This window comes from Motacilla alba, chromosome 7, assembly GCF_015832195.1.
Source record: "Motacilla alba alba isolate MOTALB_02 chromosome 7, Motacilla_alba_V1.0_pri, whole genome shotgun sequence".
Lineage (NCBI taxonomy): Eukaryota > Metazoa > Chordata > Aves > Passeriformes > Motacillidae > Motacilla > Motacilla alba.
In genome coordinates this window covers 19,937,372-19,961,090 of record NC_052022.1, presented here as the reverse complement: position 1 = coordinate 19,961,090, position 23,719 = coordinate 19,937,372, and the positions used below count along the sequence as shown (strand labels likewise).

At 45.7% G+C, this 23,719-nt stretch overlaps 1 protein-coding gene across 1 annotated transcript in view; it reads right to left on the bottom strand.

Moving 5' to 3' along the window:
* Window positions 1–23,476, bottom strand: part of GAD1 (glutamate decarboxylase 1) — a 33,163-nt gene extending 9,687 nt beyond the window's left edge. Inside the window, exons 1-12 of the mRNA XM_038142890.1 lie at window positions 22,895–23,476; window positions 21,604–21,749; window positions 19,802–19,864; window positions 14,490–14,648; window positions 13,521–13,763; window positions 10,743–10,833; window positions 6,070–6,182; window positions 4,580–4,695; window positions 4,374–4,453; window positions 4,115–4,169; window positions 2,846–2,962; window positions 2,620–2,684 (exon numbers count right to left, since the gene is read on the bottom strand). Coding sequence (XP_037998818.1) covers window positions 2,620–2,684; window positions 2,846–2,962; window positions 4,115–4,169; window positions 4,374–4,453; window positions 4,580–4,695; window positions 6,070–6,182; window positions 10,743–10,833; window positions 13,521–13,763; window positions 14,490–14,648; window positions 19,802–19,864; window positions 21,604–21,673 — 1,172 coding nt within the window. The 5' untranslated portion in view covers window positions 21,674–21,749; window positions 22,895–23,476. The remainder of the gene's footprint in view (window positions 1–2,619; window positions 2,685–2,845; window positions 2,963–4,114; window positions 4,170–4,373; window positions 4,454–4,579; window positions 4,696–6,069; window positions 6,183–10,742; window positions 10,834–13,520; window positions 13,764–14,489; window positions 14,649–19,801; window positions 19,865–21,603; window positions 21,750–22,894) is intronic.
* Window positions 23,477–23,719: the final 243 nt, after the last annotated feature.

Genomic DNA, 23,719 nt, shown 5'->3' with positions numbered 1-23,719 from the left:
TCCTAGACAGTTTAATGGTGACACTGAAATAAATGTGCCAACGTTGCACATCCATTGACCTTTTCACCCCAAGTAATTAATTACCAAGCGTCCCCTTGATTCACTGCATGTTCCAGAGAAGCAAAGTGCATAATTGTATTTCACAGACTGTGCATGTGTTCTTACAATGTGGTTGAAAGAAAATTAAAATGTATTTCCTCCTCCTCTACACCCTGCTCTCAGAGGACACAGACACAACCACAGTTTCTCTGTTTTGAGCAACACAGTGATGTTTTCACCCCAGTCTGATGACCACTGATTTCTAGATACAATTCCAATCCCTGCATGTGCTAGGTAAGACTGCAGCACCCCTCAGCTGAAGGACCAGTGAGCCTGTGCTGTACCTGGGGAGCTCACCATCCATCTGACATCGGCTGCTTATGCAGTGCAAACCAGCAGATAAAATAGCTCAGACTTATCTTTTAAAAAAACTTCACTAATAGTCCAGATGAAGCAGTCAGGAAAAAGGAATTTATATAACAATTTATTTCCTTTTGAAAACACCAAGCCTTCAGTTTAGCACGTTCATTTAACTTTCAGGGTTTCAAAGAAAGACAATTTCAAGTCATTCCTCGCAAGGAGCATTAGGTTTATGCTAACATGAAGCTGTCACTCTCTCCTCAGTGCAGCCCCCAGCCAGAGGCTGTCCTACCACAGGCAATCCAGCTCTGTGCCATGGCAGCATGCCAGTCCTCCATGCCAATGTGTCCAGGCAGGCCAAGTACAACCTGTGTTATCAACAGACCCCAGCTGGGGCCCGTGACAGGCAATTACCCTGCACACGTGGGCCCCATCCCATGTTTGAAATCTGGATAGCTGACTGGGAAAGAAATAATTTCATGCTTCATGGCCTGCTGCTTTCTGTATTTGCTTAAAATTATGGCCCTGATTAGCACCTCAGGGTTGACCTCAGGTCAAAAGGGGTGTGCCAAACTCCTGTGACCAAACCTCTGCATCTTAAGAAAATTATTTTGCAATGCTGACTTTATACTAGACATGTTGCCATGAGTCACAGGCAAACTGGACTGGGCAAAGGTTGATAGGATTCTGCTGTTTCAGAGTACTTCACACCACATGCTGCTGCCCTTGTGTCAGAAAGGTCCCCATGGTTTTGCTGCCAGTCCTTCCACACACCATCCTTGATGTTGTACTTATTCTTCACTTACTGTATGAGATGCCCAAACCTAGGATAGTTTGTTTTCCCTAAGGAAGAGCATTGCTCACTGCACTCATTTTGCAATTTTACATGGTGTCCATATTCAGAACAGCCAACTCAAGGAAGCAATTTGCTGCTAATTTAAAAGTACAGGGATAGAACTTGCGTCAAATATTTTTTGCTCCCCTGAAGGCTGATACCTGCAATGATGGAAAATATCTGAAGTCTGTGATTTTTCATTGTTTTTCTGATTTTTTTCAGATGGGCACCATTTTACGGTAGAGTGCTTTCAGAGGAAATCTAGAGATCAGCACACCCATGGGATTATAAATAATAGCATCTTCCACAGACTTGTCATCATTGGATATGGGTACAACTGTGCCAAAGACTATGCCTGGAATGACTCCTGAGTCAAAATTTTAAGAATCAGTGGGAGGGTCACATTCTCACTCTGTTGTCACTACCAAGACAAATGCTTTGCCTCTTTAAGTTTCATTCAATCAAAGGCTGGCTTCTGGTCTCAGGGGGCATCTTGGTAAGCTGGGCTAAGTACCTGGGGGTACACACGTGCTCTTTTCTGCAGACTTCACTCTGACCTCAACAGGAGCTTCCTGCTTGTTTCATATAATCCCCGCATGGCACCAACACACAGGCCCCTGAGACAGGTGACATCTGTGACCCTTTCTGGCCCCTCTGTAAATGACCTCAGTCTTCTCCCTGGTATGGCAGGAGTATGGCAGTTCTGTCTATCATAGTCCTTTCAAGCCTTAAAGGTACTGAAACTTGCCCCTGAAAATTGCTGCTAATTCAGTCTCTACCTCCTCTCATTTTTGTATACACCTATCTATTTGTGTGTGTGTATGTATAAATAAAAATCATATAGCATTAAGCATATGTATGTGTTCCATTCACAGAACACTCATGAACATACACTCTTTATTTTCCAGAAAGCCTGCAAACATCTTTCAGGAGAGAACCTCTACAAATTCCCACTGTGGGTATTCATGCTAAAACACCTTCCCTGGATCCCTCATTTATCACTGGTATTCTCAAAGCCGTACATTTCAGAGATTGTCTAGCTTTCACACTTCATTTTTTTTCTTCAAATACTTCTCCATCCATTCCCAGACTTATGATCCCTTCAAAGCTATGAACAGCCTCCCTTCCTTTTTGCCAAGTAATATCCTTGTCTTCCTTCAAATCTGCTGAAAACTTACCTCTCATTCAATGGTACATCACAGATTTCTTCTGTAATATTGTTTCCATCTCCCTAGTCTGAACCTTTCCCTTTTGCCTCACTATTGTTTAATTTCGTGTTTAAACTCCTCACCATAGCAAAGGAATATTTTCATGAATTGTTGAAGTGTCGTGTACCTTATGAAGGTACTTTAAGAGCAGTATTACAAAGAAGCCCTGTGCAGTACCTTTCTATTCCATTCAGTTTATGGCGGTGCTTTCGGGACATTAGGAGTCCACCTCCCCAGGCAGCCTGGAAGAGACAGAAAAAAAGAGAAGACTCATTTTTTTTGGAAAAGCTCAACAAATTTTAATTTACTCTGAGTCTAGTAATAAATATTTTAATTTAAAAAAAGAAAACATGTAAACTGAGGCCCTCTTAGGCCTGACTAGCAGCACTTTTTTGTTACTTACATCAACGTGGAGCCAGAGGTTGTATTTTTCACATATATCTGCAATCTCCTGTATTGGATCAAAGGCTCCATAAACTGTTGTGCCTGCAGTTGCATTTACAAAAAGAGGAACGTATCCCTACAAAGAAAAAAAAAAAAAAGGTCAAATATAAATTGAAAAAGCTTTCAGAAAAAAAAAAAAGGAAAAAAAAGGAAAATAATTTCAGAAATAATATCTCATTTTGTAACCTAAAAATGTTTTCCTTCCCACGTGGAAGGCACAACATAAGCAACAGTAGAAATTAACTAATCATATACATGGTAAGAACAAACTGTTCTTTTCTTTATTTTCTTGAAACTTCACAAAATTAACTAGTTAGAAGATAAATAATATTATTTTGTCTAATCTCTTTCAGTGAGGAGATTAAAACAATAAAGAATATTATTTTGTCTAATCTCTTTCAGTGAGGAGATTAAAACAATGTAGTGGAAGATGAGCGATATTCAAGTAAATTTAGGACTTTTACAGCGGTATAAACAAAAATTAATTAAATATTATTTGTAAGTCAGGATTTGAAAGCTTGAAATTGTTCCTTTAGTCTTTATCTACTAATAAACATAACAAAGCAAAACAAAGCAACCTAAAAAAAACAATAAATGAGAAACTATCAGATCAAAGAGAGACAATTTTAAATTAGATGAAATAAATGTGAACTGTTATTGCATAGAGTTGCCAAATGTAAAGAAGTTAAGAAATTTAAAAAAAAAAAACAACACAAAAATCTTGATTTCTCTTTGGTTATTTTATTAAAAATTCATGAGTTTTTCCACTGCATTGATTCAAGAAATAGCAATTAATGCCTAAAATTTAATTTTATTGTCTATATTTAACAAATATTCATGCTACCTACATGAAATCTATAGGATTTTTGTAAGGGCTCTGTAGAATCTTTTATGGGTTTGGCTAAACTTAAAAGTTTAGATAAAAGGTTTTTTAAGTTTCCATGCTTGTTTCCATATGTTTCCAAACGGAGTTATTTTTAAAAATCATGAGCTACAGTTGTGGTTCAAGAGTTAAAAGTCTTTTGGTTTTAAACAGAAAATGGAAGCCTTACCAAGACATACAGATAATTCTGTAAACAACACATGAATGTATAATTAAACATATAAAAATACTGTTATTGTATTTATATCATTATAATGTTCTCTTTAATGTCAACACTCTGGCTTCAAAGGAAGAAGTAATTTTACTAAGCCAAGCATTTAAGCACCACTTTTTAAAAACACAAACCTTTTCTTTTGCTTCCAGAATTTTTGCCTCCAAATCAGCTGGTATTATTTTGCCTCTATAATTATCACAGAAACAGAAGGACAAAGAAAGTTAAAGAATGTATATGTAAATAATAGCTGCAGTTGAAATAATTTAATAGGATTTTCTCAACAGGCCATTAGCAACTTGACACACTGTACTAAATCAGTCCTTAAACACAATAAAACAAATTTAACAGATGAACACATTTAATCTATCAAAACTTTAGTATTCATCCTACCTTTCATTGCATTTTATCAAAATAACATTGTCTGTTCCAAACCCAAGTGCAGCTCCAGCTTTCTTTATTGAGTAGTGACTCTGCAGCAAACAAATGAACACAAAATGGAGTGGTTGTTTAATGGCGAAGCACTTTCACAACCTATGTCATGTGTTGTGAAAATGTAAACTTATGTAAATTAAGAATTAGCAGTGTATTAAGCTCACATGCTCTGAGGTAAAGAGAACCAGTTTAGGGACTGCAGCCATGCCTTTGGTTTTAACTTCAGGGAAATACTTGTAGCGTGCAGCCATAATGCTGTACATGTTGGAGATCGCTCCTCCTGTGAATGAACAAATAAATGAGTAATACAATAGTGATAATGAAAGCAAAAAGTACATTACACCACAGACATTTGTGTCTCATTTGCGTAATGCAGTGAAAGTGGCAGTGAACTACGAAAAAACATTTCTCTGGAACGCACTAGCATTTGTCTAAATAGCACAGGACAGACTCTCGAGAAAGCCAGAGTGATAATCAGAATTTCCTAAATGCCATCTCTTTCAATTGCTATCATTTTGTAACACATTCCTAAAACATTCAGCTTTCATTGTGCTGCCTTTCCATAAACTTCTTGTTAGCAGGAACTACAGGAACTTATTCACCTGCCTGAGATTGAAGAAATGTCACATATTGGATGGATTTATCCCATCTTACTGTAGACATAGAAGTAGATGCTTAAATGTAGATTTCTACAGCTGAGCTACTTCTAAACTCCCTCACATTCATTTATGGGAAAGAGGCACATCACAGGCTATGATTCACCTAATTTATTTTCACACTTAATTTTGAAGAATTTGAATACAGGGAAAGTACATATTTCTCTTTGTTTGCTGCTAAAAAGAGCCCTGAACAATTAGCTCTGTTCTTTGGTGCAGACCTCAAGCTTTAATAAGATCAATCTCACCCCTAAGCCTAGGATGACTTCTTCCTCTGAAGTTTAGTCGTTGATGAGAACACAGAAAGATCTGTATTTTTCTTGCAGATAGGAATGGAGTGCGCACTTTATGTGGGCTGTTCCAAAAGGAGGTGGTTTTTTTCCTTTATGCTCTGTGACATGGTGCTCCCTCACGCCAAATCCAGAAAAGTCCTGCCCTGCTGGGCACCCACGTTTTCCACACATTGGCCCAGGACCTTTACACGTTTCATCACCAGTCGTTTCTGTCACTGCTCACTGCCTTTATGCTCCTTGCATGGGAAGACAGATTGTCTTGGTCTTTATACTGGAGTCATACTTGTGAATCCAATCAGATTATATCCCAGCTAATGAGTCCCAGAAAGTGACAATCATCTTTTCCTGACTGTGAGCCCAAATCCTCACTGACCACCCAAGAAACCAGTGCATTATTTTTGAGAACTTCTAGTTAAAAGGAGCTGTGGCTGCTCAGCGCCTCCAGAAATGAAGCTCATAAAAGGGGTGTTTAAATGCCTAACTGTGTACTGTAGTCAAGTTTTATATGCCATAGTACATAGCCATACACAGAGGTAATTTTTTGCCCCAACTATTCTGTGGGATGTTTAAACAAAGCATTCATCCTTCTTAATATCTGACTCATTGCTTTGTGCTGCAGATAGTGTGACTACTCAGACACAGCCTATGCTTATTTTAACTTTTGAAGTTTTAGTCAAACCACCAAAACAGAGAAGAAAAACTCACCAGGTGAAAATATTCCATCACCGTCTTTGTTTGACCATCCAATAATCTCCCTCATCTTTCGAAGTGTTATTTGTTCCATGAGGACAAAAACAGGAGCAATTTCATAGGTAAACCTGCATGGATAAAGCAAAAATACCGATTAAGCACAATATAGATACAGATTCTAAAAACACATGGTAAATTCCCAGACTGTGATTCTTTGTTAAAATGCTCGAGGTTTCTAAAAGTTTTCCTGTAACTTGAGGTCCTGATGCTGAAACTTTACCCAAGCAAAAATCCTCAGGAAGACAGTATTGGAAGTACCGATGAAAAAAACCTGCAGTATTAGATATTTTTCAGCTTTCTAATTAGTGAATATCAGACATAATTTTCAACATCATAGCGCTGCTGACTTCTACACAAGGTTGTCCTTTAAAACAGCTGTTTCCCAAAGTGCCAATTCCACACTTGTGGAATAACGTACTGCTAAATCCTTATGAAAACAGTGAACTTCATTGAGCTAAATAAAACCATAATTAGAAGTATTGAGCTAGGGTTTCAAAGTTTAAATATAATTAATTATGTGGATTTATTCTGTTGATGATCTCCAAGGACAACTTACTTCTACAATACAACGTGATCAATAACTGTCAAGAGTAATTACAAATGATGATTTTCTAATTACCAATTACCAAAACCAAGTCAGCAGTCAACTATTGTATCCACTTAATGAGGGCAAAAAACATTACATATCCTGGCATGCCCTGATGTCAGAGTCAGATATGTGGATGGGAATTGACAACCATACAACTATTTTTGGTGATCAAGGTAGATGGACAAATTACTACTGCTGTAAACAAATTCTGCTTGCTGTGTGTGGGGAAAAAATAAGTAAGGGGGAAAAGGAAGCAGAGAGAAATGAAGAAATCAACCTCTGATTTCCAAAGGAATCTATAAGAGTATGTATGACACCCTGACACTTCAGTTTTGACTGATATTCTCCACATTGAATAATTTTGTCAAAATGTCTGTGTTGTCTCTCTAATACTAAAATGATGTTTTGAGAATAGGTACAGCAAACTTGAATGAGACATGATATTATGAAGGGAACAAGTGTCTGAGAAAGCTTGTATTTTGTTTACAGCTACACTGGTTGCTTTCACCAGTGTTAATATTTTCTTCAATTTTTGTGTGTCCTTAGTCCATCAGAGAAACACCCCCATTATTTTTAAGATATTCCCTTAATATTAAAGATTTCTAATTTGTTTAATTATTGTGATTGTTATTTTCAGAAGCCAAAATACTCCTTATTTTGTTTTTATTATCATTAGAACTGGCAGAGACAGCTCAATACTGATCTGAAGTTTGGGTGCTGCCACTATTTCTAAATGGACAAAATTAATAAAGCAGTGTCTGCTAACAGTGGTTTGGGGTTGTTTTGTTTTTAAGCACTGGAAGTCTAGAATATATTCCAATTTTTATTTAGGCAGAATGATCAATGATGTCCACAGGAACTCAGCAGTCCAGTGTATCACTGTAGCTCAATACCAGGTACTCTTAAGTCAATGAGATTATTTTTTTCCCCCATCAGTTTAAACACATTTTGAGTTTTGTCCTGAGACCTTGCACACTGAATTTTGAATATATTTAAACACAAGTAAAATACTACTTATTCATTCTATTCCATAGTTATTTCTGAGTCTCCAAGAACTGACAAGAAACAAATGATAGTAGATGTTTATAAATTACAAGGCCAATGAAGCTATATTAGATGATGGCTATGAATTTACAAATCACATCTTGTTAAAGTTCATTCCACCTTACTTGTTTTAAACTTAAAGTATTTTGAAAAATTCCATAAAACCAAAAAAATGTGTTTGGCTTACAAGGAACCATTGAACTTTAAAATCAATCTCCTAATAAAAATGACTAAATTTTCCTATAGTTACAACATTTACAGGTATTTCTGTGAATTAACTATCACAGTCACGAGTATCAGCTCTTTACTAACAGAATGTACTAACTGGTCTTTTGGTAGAAGCCAGTGCTGGCTCAATTCTGCTCTCACATAGAGGACAAATCACTTTACAGACCAAATCATTCTAGCTACCGTTCTCTTGTTGGCCAGTATGTAAAAAGCAGTCTGAGAATAAACACAGAACATTTTGCATCAATTTTCTATTCATAAGCAAATCTGCATAATACTGAAAACACCAATGTATTCCCTTGTCTCAGCTAACAGCAAGCACAAACAGAACTTCCAGATAATATTTATTTTTAACCTCAGTTGGCTGCTGCATGGTGACAGAATGCCCTGTGCTACAGAACTGGACGAATAATGTAATTCTGAAATTTCCATGCTGAAGGTCTCATGATTAGAGATTGAGCTATGAATAGCACATTGATACATAATTTCCAAGTCAATGCGGAAAATTATTATGTTTATTTTATATATTATCTTCACAGTGGCACTTAAGTAATATTTCCTAATGATAATTTAAAATTTTAAGGGAGTACAGATGTTTTGATTACTCAAAACTCATCTGCAAAAGAAAACACATACTTTTAATTGTTCATAAATGTTTTAAGTGTTGTTTATCTGTAGAAAAGAAAAAATGGCATATGAAAAACATTCCCTACTATAATCCAGTGTTACTGTTGCTTTTGTGTTATGTGCTCATGTAGCTGTAATAGGTTGGAACAGTTTCTAGGTAAAGGTCAAAACCTGTTCTGGCATGCTGGAGCACTGCTCAAAACAAATACTATGTTCCCCAGAGCTCACAGAGGTGATTTGGTTATTTTTAATAACCTTCTCTGTCAGTCTTTGAGTCATATTTTACAAACATCTTGCTTTAACCTTATCTGCAATTACTGTGTTACTTGAAAGCACACCATGTTGACTTTGGTTTTTGGGAAAAAAAGGGCCCACCAAGCCTCATGCTAACAAATAGATACTAAATTTTCATGTTCACAGAGCAGTATTTTCAAGATATGTTCTTTTTTAAAGCCCAAATGGTTGAGAAACTAGCTATTTAACAGCTTACTTAAAAAAAAATGGAAAACATCAATTAAAAAGAGTTACTCTTTAAGAAGTGACTAAATGAGCGCCATGTTATTAATAATGATGTCAATACTTCTTTATCCTGTCACAGTCTGCCACAGAGCTGAATTCTTTTATGTCTTATCAGATTTGTGTAATTTCACTGATTACAAAAGGATAACTAAACTGGGGTAACTAAGTTAGTCAAATGGGCTGGGAAAAAGTTACACTGAAATATTGGTCACAGAGAAACGAACTTTAAGCAAAGTTTTTTTAGAAATGTGATCAAAACTGTTTTCACTTTTAATTGTGCTGCTAAAAAGGCACCTCAAAGCACTTTAAAGCTTTTACAATACTTGTTTAATAATTAAAGCACATATTGCTGCATTTTCTTCCCAATCAGCTTTTAAATCTGAATTTCTCATACCAATTTTCAGCAAACATAACTAACTGAGATGATTATTACAAAGAGAAGGCTGGTTTTGGCTCAAGCACATTAGGTTTTTATTTTATGGTTAATGTCACAAAACAGGCACAGCTCTAATCTACATCGAGCTGCTAGTCATCAGGTATATTTAATGAACCAAATAGTCACAGATAGGCCAGTGAAAATATTGTTAATTTTCCAGTCTGAAGATAGATTTCGTATGTTACGACAATTAACAACAAACTCCCTAAAACAGAGGTCCCTTTACAGTTAAAACACATTCAGCACTAAAACACATTCAGGACTAAAAGAGAGCAGTCTTACCTGCTGAATACATGGACTCCCTTAGCATTTTTAAATATATAGAAATCAAAATATAAATAAAAACTGACTAGAAGGTTTGGTGGGTTTTTAGTGGTTTAGAAGGTTTTTTTGGTTGGTTTGGGGTTGGGGTTTTTTTGGTTTGTGTTTGTGCATGTTTTTGTTTAGTGCTGTTTTTTGGATTTTTTTCATTAATTGCACTCTGCTGAAAAAAAATCATCATAATACCTTACACTGACATTTACCTCTCATTGAGGTCAAGAAAAATTAGCAAAAGTTTCTTATTTGATGCATTCAGAAGTCAACTTTGACTTTTTTTATACTTCCCTTTATTCATTTACACGACTTTATTAATCTTAGACCGATTCCTAGCATAAATTATTTTTCAGCACTACATTTTAAATCATTTTGAAACTACCCAGAAGCCAATTCTTTACTAGCACATGAACAAAAGGTATTGCCTCAAGTCTGCTATCTCTGAAGTCAACAGTAGAGAAGAAAATAAATTTTTCCATATCTTGTGTTCTAGTGTTAACATATGGATAGCTGCAGACCTGTTCAGTCTAGAGACAAAGCTTAAAAAAAAAGGAAAAATAAAGAGAAGATTGGTTCAAAAGAAGAAAAGTAATTTCATGTTATTATATTAGAATAATCATGTTTTACTTACCATGTGCTCTCAGATATTTGCATTTCTATTTATAAGAAACATAAAACTGTTCAGTTTTATGTAATTATTTTCATTGTTTTACTGACACATTTAGAAAAACATGAGACATTTTTCTGGAAGATGTAATTCATGATTTAAAAATGAAAATTATTCATATCTGTGACAATACCTATCTACCACGATACATGGCAGCCTGTGTGAGCCCCGGTCCCAGACACTGGTGACAAGACAGTGCTTACATGTTTGTGTTAGCAGTAGATGTCAGCCACTCCCCAGCCAAACCAATAATGTCCAGTCCTGTGGACAGCTGATTGAAAAAGCGAGGGTGACCTAAAAAGAGAATTGAGAGCAACTTAAACTCTACTGGTATCTCTCCGGTTTCAAATTTAAACCGTCCACTTTTTCTGACACAAATCACAGGTTTGTACTCAGAATACTTGCAGCAAAGTTTTCAAACCAAGTCCTGCTTATGGGGAGACTGATAGCCAACATTCACAGATATCTTATTACAAACTTGAAAAAATGCTTCGGATGGGAGCTTCTGTATGGAATCATTTGCCTTTAAAAGAGAGCCTCAGAATCGACTGAGCCTGTAAACACCTCCGGGACCTGCCCAAGGGCTGGGGCTAGCCCATTTCCAGAGCCCACTTCCCACTTCTGTCGTGCTGTGAGCTCGGGAGAGGAGTACACGGCGGGGGACACCCCCTTGGCAGTAACAACCTCCAGGTACTGGGGCTATTTGCATTTGAATGGAGGAGGAGAGGAAGGCTCAGGCGCTCGAACTGGGGCTGCAAGAGTGAGACGGGGCTGCGGAGGAGCCAGTCTCTTCCCGAGCTACAAGGACACGGGAGAGACGTCTTGCGGGGTCTCGGCAGGAATGTCCCAGTGCTGCAGAGAGAGGACAGGGCCCCGCAAGAGCACCTCGACTCGAGCCCTTTCCCCACATGGTTTATAAGCTAGAATTCACCTCCTTAAACAGAGTTTGCTATTATTGAACGGAAGTAAATCACATCTCTCTATTTCAGCCGAAGTTGCTTTAACGACTTCCATAAGCAATAATCCCGAGTCTTGGGGACCTACTTTTCTAGCATGAAGAGAGGAAATTCCTAACAGCTGGTATCGGGGGCTGAGGGGACGTGGGAGGTGTCATGATTTAGACCTCTCTGCTCTCTGGGGAAGGACACGCAGACAGCACACTGGGGACAGCTCGGCCCCAGAAGAGAGGTCAGCTCTCGACGCCTGGAGGGGACCCTGTCACGTCGGATTCGGTTCAACACTAGGAACATCAGCATCTTTTGACATGAAGAAATAAATGCGATGCTGCCCCGAGCGATGTCAGCAGAAATCTTTCGGAGGCGTGAGCCTGCCGGCGCTGCCACATCGCGACGCTTCCTGAAGAGGACACGCTGCACCCGGGCTGCTCCCGCCCGGGGAACCCACGGCTCGGGGCTAGAGCCCAGAAACACCACCGCGGCTTAGCTGTCTGCTGTACAAATCAGCACTTCTCTCCCTTTCCAGGACACATTGACTGGCAAGTTATCTTCAGCGACATTTCGCCGACCTCCCGTAGCTGTTAATGAGCCCGCGATCTCCTAAGGCTGGGCTGTAGATTCAGACCGGGTGACTTTGAAGGGAGCTTGAAGGAGAATGTGAGCCCCAGGTGCCCCCAGCGTGTCCTGGGCAGTCAGACGATCCGAGCAGCACTTTAAAGCTGCACCAGACACCGCTTTGAACAGAGCTTGTGTCCGGTCGGATACCTGCCTCTCAGGTCCTGGTGACACATCCTGCTGGTCCCACAGAAGCTCCAGGGGAGGTCGGGTGTGGGGAGGAGGCTGCACGACTTGCGGCACGATGAATGGCAGAATAATGGTGCAAGCACACAGAGCGCAGCCACTCTGACTTAACCTCAGGCCACCTGTCTAACAGCCCAGGCGTTTGGGAGTGAAACACTCTCCCTTTTGATTAAGAGTACAAAAATCAGTGTGCTACTGACTCCACTGAATCGATCAAACCATCATGTAAATAGGAAAAAGGACAGAACGCTACCCGCCACATCTTTTGTCAAGATTTTGCTCCTTGAATGCACTGCATTGGGTCTTCACGGCTCCAGAACTAACCACAGCAGAAAGCTACAGCCCATCCGTCAGGAGCCATGGCTCGCAGCTGCCCAGCCACACACCGTTGGGAAACAGCCTCCCAGCCTGAGCTCCCACTGCTCCAGCTCCGCGGGGAGATCGCTGCCCGCTGCGGCCGAGCCGAGCCGAAGAGGAGGGCAGCCAGCCAGGCAGAGCTCAGCAGCCCTGAAACGCTGGATCAAGACTGGGCACAGGAAACTCGGCGCGCTCCATTACCACTCCAGTTCCTGACCCGCTTGGGTACGTACGGCAGTCAGGGCTAGTTGCCAGCCAAGATTCCTGTGGATCCAATGTAAAACATTTCAGGCCAAACAGCCTGAAAGAGCATTGACTTTGCTCTAGAGCCTGGCTACAGCTCACCCAGTCAAATAAGTGATTACAACCCGGGATGTCTGTCTGATTCAGAAGGACCTGGACGGGCAGGGCTCCTGGGTAATGGGCTGAAATCCACAGGGTTTCTTTATTGATGATTCCTAGGATTTCAGTCTCTTTTTCATTAAACGTTTGATGAACATAAAGAAGAAAAATTGCAAATTCTGTGTCATTTATGCCCTCATTTACCTAATGATATTGCTCCCCGGAGATGCAGACAGCTCGCGTTTCATCAAGTGAAAGAGATTATGTCTTTAAAACTTGTTTCTGTGGTCTAAAAACAGCACTGAGCCCTACCCAGCAGGGACGGATGGTCATCAGAAAATGAAGTTTCTGAGCAGAAACATTTCTAGCGCCTGCAGCCAGCCCTGGAGCCAAGCCTGTACAGAGGCACAGTCAGGGCGTAGAGAGGGTGTGGGCTTACCTCCGTGAGCTATCAAGCTCTCTTCACCGTGAGCCTGAAAAAAGTCCCAGGAGGGACTCGTCACAGAGTAATGTGCAAAAACCTACCTGTTCTCACTCCGTATTTCAGCGTGTCCCGACAATCCACCAGAATCTGCTCCAGGGACTCAGGGTTGTCCGAAAGCTCCAGGTTGAAGCCCTCCATGCCCTCCAGGAGCTGGTGCGGGTGGTGGAAGTCCAGCACTTTGGTGGATCTGTCAAATGTCTTCTTCACGTAGTTGAGGAGGATGTCCACAACCTCCAGCAGAAACTGCATGGTCTGCTCCTCACCATTCTTGGAGGGCAACAAATCTGTGGGGCAAACCAGTCAAACCAGTTGTCAGCACTTGCTTTGGGAGAGAGAAGCAGAGATGAACCAGCCTCACTTGCCCTCAGCGTTCCAAGGACCTGGAAGGTGCGGTCCCAGTGCTGCCTGGTTGCAGCCGGGCAGACTCCCGGTCCCTCTCGCCTCGTGGAGAAGGGCGAGCCTAGGTCACCCACGGTAATAGCAGAGGTACCTCCAAGGTGCCCCGGCCTAAGAGCATGCCCTGAAATGCAAAGGTTGTGCGGCGCGAGGCACTCTCCTCCTGTGGGCCAAAAGTACCTGAAATCCACACCTGCCCCTACCTTGCAACGTCCCCACCTCCGCCCCACAAAGGGATTGCTTTCCCTTTCCCACTCGTCTTGCAATGGCCCCGTACCAGCAATCACAGGCTGCTTCATTACTATTTTACTAAGGAGGATAAAAACATAGAATTACTCTCCTCCCGGGTGCTAGATCTGGAGGAACCCCTGGAACCACTGAAGCTGAGCTGCAGATGTAAGTATACATCTGCACCTCAAAGTATGCAAAGTACGTAAAACTGCTTTTCAGGCAGCTCACATACATCACCAGTGCAGCTCCCCAAAAACACAGACACAGAACTCCCTTCAAAAACAGCCAAGGAAAAGCATGGTCTGAACATGGCTGCACTTCCAGGGGAGATGAGGGCAAGACTACTAAGGGACTGGAGCAAGGAGAAACTGTAAAGTGTTTACCTCTGGCATACAGATTGGAAAAATCTGTCTCGGTGCGCCGGAACCTGGATTCCTTCTCACTGTTCTCGCATGCCAGCAGGCTCTTGGAGGACTGCTTTTCCTTCAGAGAGCTGACGATCCGGCCCTTGTCTTCCAGGCTGTTGGTCCTTTGCAGGAACCCTACATTATTATTGCAAGGTGCACAGGTCAGAGTTTTCTCACTTCCCAACATGTTTAGAAATATCTAAAGCAGCTCTCTAGACAACAGTTTAAAGCGGTGTTGGCTCTAGATCTGACTAATGAGGTCAGGAATAAGGGTATTTATGGGGATTATTTGCCTCCAGGAGGGAGAGTTCAAAATGCCATCAACTGCAAAAACGCAGCCATGCAAAAAACAAAATTTCGTCATTTAGTGCAGTGGTAAATTCTTATTAAGTCGATCAGACAGATTCCACTTCAGTAATCAGCCACTGGAAGAGAGTTCAGGATGAGTCAATGCTATTTCAGCCTGCAGGCGAAGTTTATGGACCTAGCAGACAGGGGCAATGATGTATGATTAAAATCAGGGCCATTTTCAGTTCTCCTCGTGGTGCTCTCACGCACAAAAGGCATGAGAACAAGCAGCCATTCTGGAGCATCCGTCCTGAGAGTGCTAGAGCTCTGAGGATACCAGTAGCACTCATAAAACCCCACCTTCCTATTATCAGTAAGTACTGATGCGGATTTTCCACCTGAAAAGATGCTTTGATGCTAACAGTAATCATCCCCGGAGGTTTTAAGAGCTCCACTCTCACTGGAAACGCATCTTTGGCACCCAGAACCCGAACACAACTGCTGCTGTTATAGGTCACGGCAATAATAAACCCACTCACCCCAAGAATTGTTGGGGCGGGAGCCACGCAGAGTCCGAGGCGAATAATGAGATCTGTCTAGTTTAACAAGGCAGGGAGAACAATTAATTTTCTGGATTTGATATGCTAAATCTATGATGCCCACTAAAACACCCATAGTGTCGGGCTTTTTGTCTTTAAGGAAAGCATCGGATTTTGACCTTCCGGGTTGCACCGAGTGTGCCTGTACGTTTGGAAGAGGCACTACAGCGACGCCGGTCTCCTTTATTGTTTATTTTCTTTTAAAACAAACCACAATCTAAAACAAGGCTCATCGCGGCTGGGGATATCCGCCAGAGAGGAGGGCTTAGCAGGGAGGAGAAACAACGTCCTGAGCTGGCTCACTCACGTTCCCCGACGCCGCTTCTCTTCAGCGCCCTCCGCTTTCCGGCCATGCGTCCCCACTGTCCGGAGCCGTGACGGCGGACCGGGACTGTGGGCACCTCCCATCAGGCGCCCACCGCCGGCCCATACTGAACCCTTGCAACTTGGGCAGGCATTGGGGCTGAACCTCGGCGGAGAAAAGCGAGCGACAGTGAGCTGCTGGGCCAATTGCTCCCGGCGCGGTACCTGTGCCTCGGACCCCGCCGCCAGCCAGGCAATCACGAAAGAGCTATCGAAAAAGGAGCACTCGGCTGGCAGGCCTTTCTGCATCAGTCGGGTACCCAGACGAGTCTCCAGGAAGGCCGCTCACAGGTAAGTTTGTCGGAGCCATACTTCCAGTGAACATCTCACTTTTTGCCTTTTAATTCTGATCTTCTACTGATTAGTATTTTTCTGTGATGCTTTTACGAATGAGACAAAGACTATTTAAGGGAAACGTCGTGCATAAGTTCAGAGTAACCGTCTATATATATTTTTTATATATATATATGTAGTATTTAGTTATGTTGTTACTGCTTCTAATGGCTGTTGCAGCGATCATTAGCTCCTGCAACAGCTAGTGCTATTTTCTTGCTCATTAGGAGGAGCAGCTGATATCAAAGCAAGTGCAGTCTAATCTGAATTATGGATCCTCTTTTACCAGATCCCGGGGCTTGATTTTGCTTTGTTTCCCCCCCCCCCCCCCCCAGCCGTCTTTTTTTCAGGCTCTCCGTAGCGATGCTCAGGTGGGACGGGCTCCGTGAGAAGAGACGCCTGCAGGAGCGTTCCGCTTGCCCCGAGAGCCGAGCTCCTCGCACAAGTGGCGCTCCCCTCGGCGTGCAGACGAGGGTTGGGGACGGAGGGAGCACCGCTTCAGCAACAAAGAAAGGCTCCAGTTCAACTCTCATCGGGCCCAGCGAGGCCGTGGCATCGCTGAAGGGTCTGACCTAACTAGACGCTGCGGGCAGGGAGCTCAGTCCTTGCCCGAATGACTCTGGGGCTGTTCTTCCCCGCGGAGGCGCCCCGGAGCCTCTGTGTCCCGAAGCCGGCGGCGGGGATCAGCTGCGGCTCGAAGCGGCCGCGCACGGGGCCCGTCAGCCTGCGCCTCGTGGGGACCCGGGGCTGCGCGGCCGCGCTCGGGAGGCTCCAGGGCGGGGACTGGAGGACGAAAAAAGCCTGAAGGCAGGATCGCGCCGTCGGCCGACATCAGCCCACCCGGCTGTAGGTAATGTGCGTTCGCTCAAGTCCCTCGGCCACGGCAGTGTCTCGTGGACCTGGGGACTCGGTATAAGGGGGAGCCCGTGGGACACGGACAGCCCCCGCTCTGCAGCGGCCGGACCACCTCGTTTGCCGAGCCCCTCCCTGGGAGGGTGTGGGACGTTCCCCAGCGCCGTCGCGGTCTGCAGAGAAGCGGAACAGCCGGCCCTCGAGGGCTCCTTCCGCTCCCGGGAAGAAGCGCATGACTGCAGCCGACCTTTCATTTGTATCCTGCCTGAAAAGCGAGGCCGGTGTGGGAGACTTCCAGCAAGTAGCAGAGTATGAAATAGTGTCCGCGCTGCTTCTCCTGGAGCAGCGGAGAGCGCAGCCTTTTTCAGCAGCAGGTCCGTTCCGCAGGTGCATTTTCATCGATGCGCTTTAAGAGACCAAGTTTTCAAGAGCGGAGTGACACCAGATTGGCGAGGGAGTACCTCGGTGCGCAACGCGACCAAAAATTCAGTGTGACTTCACATCAGGCGTAAGGCAGGTGTGTGAGCGCACATCGGGGGCGGCTGCAGGAGATCCGGGACCCCGCCGCGGTCGGCGTGTTCAGCACCACCTACGTAAATTGTGCTTGGCAGCATAAATCCCACAGACTCCGGAGACGAGCCCAGTTTCTAACATGCATCGCTGCTTTGGAAGCCCCACTCTCCCGCGTTGCTCACTAGTTTGCAATCATCAGCTGGCCGAGGCCAAGCAGGAGACGCACCGGAGCAATTTTACTACGTTGAACATTCCACTGGTGCCAAATGTTAACAGGATCAGTCTCAGCAGTAACAATTGCCATGGTGGGAGTGTAGCATACAAATCCAGATACAGGGGGAAATCTGCCCATATTTTGGCCACCGTGACAGTTCATTAAACCGCTTAAAATAGGGGTTCGGGTTTTTTGGTTTTTTTTTGGTTTGAGTTGGGTTGGGTTTTTTGGGGGGGTTTTCTTTGGTTTGGTTTCTTTAGGTGTAAATGGGAAGAGACGAAGGGGAGGGGAAGGGGTCGGGAGGGGTGGGAGTGGTGGTAGCGACAGTGCTCGTTTCAGGCAGTGGCTTTCAACCAGAAAAGGAAAAAAGCTAATCCTTAAATCGCTCAGTTATTTAAGAAGAAATTACATACATCTTGGATACAAAATTATTGAAAATGTCAAACCCATAATATACAACTCAGATGGAAGAATCAACTCATTGTTCAAGACCAGCCTTTTCTCTAAGGTCAACCCTTATTTAAAGTTTGCATTCAAAATTAATCGATTTCAGTGTGATACACACAAAAGGAACAATTCCAAGGCGCCTTTGTGACTATACAATATTTAGGGTTCCGAATGATATCTTGTGAAAGGTAAGGACAAGGAGGTATCACCTGCAACAGTCAAATGTCAACGCGTTTAGCATGTTTAATTGGGATTCTTGGCAACCTTAATATCTCACTGCTTACCATAGGCAACCTTCCCTGTATGTCTTTGTGAAGGTGTTCGATTCAGAAGGGAGGGCTCACACAAGCAAAAAGCCGTGATCAAATCTGAGTATTGCAAAACGGCATCACTCACTATTCAGAGTATTTTTTTAAAATATAAACCAGAAAATAGACAGCAAAGGAAAACGGAGCACCAAACCACAACCAGAAATACAGCTTGTCTTGAACTCCCTTCACAAAGCCTTCACTACGCTCTCCTATGCCCTTCTCAAATCCAAAATGGTGGGGTATTTAATTTTCAAGTGTATTTGATCTCATTGAGAGAAGCTGCGCTGTCCTTCTCTAACCGTAGTCCAGCAACACGGAGCAAGCCTAAATGCGCGTTACTTTATCAGTTCTGCTTGCCGGGCTAAATTAAAATGATGGTGAAAATGCCCATCGCTCCAGCCACTGAGGGGACTGGTAGGGAAATGGTCCATTAAACCCAGATCAGGAGCTATTTATAGAACTAAGCGACTACTCGTTAATGTCGCCAGCGGCTACCAGCGAAATTTCTCAGACACAGACCTAAACATTTGCACCCTGATTCTTTTCCCGTTCAAACTTCCAGGTGACAAAACGCTTAATGAATGAACTTCGACTCCAGCAAGCAGGGGAAGAGGTTTACATGTTCCTTTGCATAAAAAAAAAGGTTAGTTTCTCCCACGACATATTTCCCATCCCCCCAAAAGAGACAGAGGGGAAAAGGGGAAATAATTTCTATGCATAAGGGGTATGGGCTAAACGGAATGATTCCCCCATCAGAATATGAAGACTTGACCGTTAGCCTCTGAAAGCAAAGGCGCTACTGAGATACCTAGAGAAGAAAGACAGCTTGTTATCTGCAAATGAATCTCTTGCTATAACGTTGCGATCTGATTGTGCATTTGTTTCCCTTCTGCATTTCATGTGCCTGCGCGCTGACTGGCTGCCAGCGCTATCTTACCAGCACAGCAAGCTGACGAATTGCTCTTTAATAAGGCTCTCGTTAATCTTTTTTTCCCCAGGAGATCCGTATTTTCTAGTCAGATAAGGTTGAAAAATTTCAGACAGTGAGAGGCGGCGAACCGGTCCCCCGCCCCCCGCTTTTCCTTCCCACCGGCCTCCCCGGCGGGTCCCGCGCTTTCTTCGCCCGGAGCGCCCGGCGCCTGCACCCCCGAGTGTGGCAGGAGGGGCAGCGGGGCCGCCGCCGTCCCTCCCGCGGCGGACGAGCCTCGGCCACGGGCGGCCCGGGGCGGGCACGGCGGCGGGGCCGGGGCCGCGGAGCCGCGCTGCGGCCGGCAGGGGGCGGCCGAGGCAGGGCCGGCGGGGCGCTCGGGCCGCGCCGTCACGCGTGGGTGTGTGGGGTGAGGTACGGGGAGGCACGGCCGCACTTACCGCATATCTTCAGCCCGATCTTCCGGGTGCACCCGTGAGCCACGCCGCACCACGAGTCGTAAGCTGGAAGAGAGAGCAGAGTTGTTCCCCTGGGGCGGCGGGGTTGTCCGGCCGCCGCGCCCCACCCCGGTCCCCCGCACGGCTGCATCGCCGTGACAAACGGCTGACTCCGAGCCCGGCAGCGCTGGGCGCGGGGCAGCTGAGGCTCGGATGACAGCGAGGTGACATGCTGGCCTGCCCAGAGGAGAGGAGAAGACACCCGGGACCCGACATCTCATCATTTACTGGCGGGGCTCCAGGGAAGTAGCAGCTTAAAATAAAGTGGCGTGAAATGGGGTCACAAAAGAGTTCAGGAATTAATTGGGTGAAAAATAGTATTTGACTAGATGATCGGACTCGCATCATTGAGCCTCGGACGGACTGACGGGCCGCCGACGGCCCTAATGGGACCGCACCCCCAGAGGGAACAGGCTGCTTCCCAGCCCCTCGAGTCGTGGCTCAGACACCACCGGTTAGCCCCAGCTGAGCCCACGGGAAGCGGGGAACGAAGCCCAGGACCGATGGACTGCGGAGCCTCTCCCGTCCATCGCCCGCGGCACGGGGCAGCCTCAAGTCCGGTAGCGATGGACCCTAGAGGACGACCGGGGCTGGGGGTGGCTGACCTGGCGTTGGGGCGCGAGGGGAGAAGGTTTCAGAGGAACCGGGACGAGGACGGCTCACCCAAGCACGGAGGGCAGCAGCCTGACTCTCGGGGAGGGAGAAGCGGGGGAAACGCCACGGCGCTCCCGACCGGGAGGAAGAGCCCGCTCGGCAGGGGCGCTGCCAGTGCCCGGGGGCGGGGAACCCGTGTGGGCTGGGCAGGGCAGGATGCTGCTGCCAGCGGTTATCTTTGTTTTAGCCGTGTTGCCAATTAATTAGATTTCTGCGTGTGACACCTCAGTCGAAGGCAGCAGTGCCTGCCACGCGCGCCTGAAACAAGACCCAGTACTGCCGTTCGCCCCCTTCCCCGTTTTTTCCAGTTTCAGAATAATGACAATAATGACTCCGATGCTCGTGTCTCGTAGCTCTTTCAGGGTAAAGCTATTACCCGCTCTGCTGTCCCTGACAACCTTTCATCTCTTACTGTTGCCCGCTCTTTGTCTCTGATGCTTCATAGCATCAAGCCTCTTATTGTTTGGCTTTTTAATTTTTTTTTTCCTGTAGGCGATGGTCTGAACTGCCTGGCAGAGCTATAAACAGATTCTCTATCCACCTGCAGCAGCCTTTGCTTCCCACTCACACCTCAATAACTCAAGGCGAATTCAGAGCAATTAGGAATACAACGCTTTGAAAAGCTGCAATTAGCATCCAAATTTCGCTTGATTATAGGCTTCAGCGTAGGCTGAAAAGAAGCTGCAGCATTAGCATTTATAAAATGTAGCTGGGAGACACCTGCTTTAATACCCTGGTGTAACTTCGTCCTTTAACTGATTCGTTTTCTCTGCACCCCTTCCAACATCCCGATTTTTTTGTCCATCTGGGAGGTCAGTTTATCGTCCGTATCTCTCAAACGTGGCTGTAAGATAAAGACAGCGTTGGCCGGTGAGGTGGGTATTTCCTCACAGCATTTTATTCGCCACGGACCGACCTCTCCTGTTCCCAGTAGGAAGATGGTTTCTTTGTGTAGAGCACTTTCCGCACCTTGCTTAATGGCGCGGAACAGGGCTTCACAGATGTATCATTTCGTTTCGAAACTGGTCTTTCTGAGCCTAAACGGAGAAAGCCTCCAAAACACTTAAAACGAGGAAAATATTAAAACCTACTTGTAGGTCGCAGGCTAGGTGGGGTGGGGTCCGGAGCATCGTTGGAGGACGAGGGAGCGGAGGAAGCCATCCCTTCAGAAAAGCTCCAGTCCTCGGAGCTCGTATTTCCTCGATATTCCTCTAAGGGGTGGGCAACAAGGAATTTGCTGGAAGGAAGAACAGCGGGTTTAGTAGTCTAGTCTCCTGGAGCACCGCACCAGAGTCCCGTCCAGACGCCAGCGGGCGGCAGCCACGCAGGTCCCGAGGTGGCGGCAGGACCGGCCGAACCGGGAAAATGCCTCGACAGACTGAAGAGCAAAATCTTCCCTTCGCTAGATTCCAGAGAACTACCCCCCACGCCGGAATGACGGATTTAGCAGAGCATGAAGCCTATAGCAATTATATCGGTGGCCACTGAGCAGGGCAGTTATATGGCTCGCATCAAATGGAGACCAACGTGCAAAGCGGGCTTCGAAATCACCAGCCCAAACGACCTACAATCCCAAACACAGCCCGCTTCTGGGCTTTACCAAACACGCGTCAGGCTAAGCATTCAGGAAAGACTGACACATAAAACCCTGCCACCACAAAGGTGCGCTTTGCCCATGTCCAATGACAGGCGCCACATACATGTGTATTTGCACACACATGTTTCAGCAAACCGGGGCCACTCTGTGCTCCAGCACTAACCAGCGATCTCCCGTGCCCGTGCTCGCTTTAGCGGCGCAAATGGCAGGAGAGGCACGTCTGTCTTTCCCCAGAAAGGAAGGTGCAGGTCCAGCCCTCGCTCCTCGCCAGATGTTCAACTCTTTCCTGGCGGACACGGCGTTCCGATAACCAATATAGGGTCGCTGATCGAGAATTGCCGGGTCACTGCCCAGCTCGTCTCTTTGTCCCCACGTCTACCTGCGATTTATTTTCTTCCCCTTGTAAAGAAAATGAAGGTCGCGGTAACGAAAGAACGCTTTCTTTGTTAGCGGCTTTTTTCAAACCGGTAGCTACCGATTCTTTTCCACTGCTGGGTGGATTTACACCCGCGTGTAAACGCAACGGATCAATGATTTCAATAGAAAACAGGCATTTAATTTTTTTAAGACGAGAAAGAAAGCAGCCATAAGCCGAAGATATTTTCTAGACAATGCCTAGAAGTGAAGTAACAGGTTAACACTATATCTAGGGCGGTCGCTGTATCAAAAAAACCGTTATTCCTCTATTCATACGACAGCGACTAAACCGATTTTTGGGAGAAAAAAATGCTCCGGAGGTTCCCAAAGGCTTGAAAAAAATAGGATGCTGTTTAGAGGACACTTACCGAGGGGGCGAGCGGACACTCTTATTGCCGTAGTCCAGGTTGGCAGGGCGACTCTAGCCTGGGAGCGACCCGCCGCTTATAAACTCTGCCAGAAACGACGTCGGAATACCAATCGCGCCGCGGAATTTAATGCGAGATGACCTTTTTTTCCAGAAGTGCTCGGATTTGCTTTTTTAAAAGCGTGAATCGCCCGTTGATCTGCTTCGACGCAGGCATGAGTCACAGGACTGCCGCCACCGCCTCCGCGCCGCTCCGCACGGGGGCTGGGGAGCGCTGGGGCGGCCGGCTGGGGCGGGGAAGGGCGGCCCACCGGCCCCGGCTGCTGCCGCCGGTCTGCTTGGCCCCGGGGCGGCGGGGCTGACTCCCGCGGCGGGTGGGGCTGTCCAGCCCCGGCAAGGGCGGCACCTCAGGCAGGCGGCTCTGCCGTGCGAGCCCCTCGTTGAGGGGCACGGAGCCAGAGGCTTTCCCTAGACAGCACCGGCTTGACCCGAGGTCGCCAGCTGTGCTAATAGGCACCGCACACATCGGCGCACCGGTGAGGCGACGGGGCCGATCTCCCGCCCCGGCCGTCCCCGCGGCCCCGGCCCTCCCCTGAGCATGGTGCGGGACTCGAAATGAGCCAGGCGGGGTTCGTGTGAATCGTAGCTTAGCAACACCCCCTGTCCCCCCCTGCGCCGTGCCGAGGGTCTGATGTGACCCGCTGGCTCGGCCCGCGGTTCCCGCGGCTCGCCCCGCTCCTCCCCGCCAGAGGGTGGCAGAGGCACGGGTACCGCTGCAGCGGAACACCTGGATGCCTGTGACTTGCCCTCAGTGTGGCCATTAGAT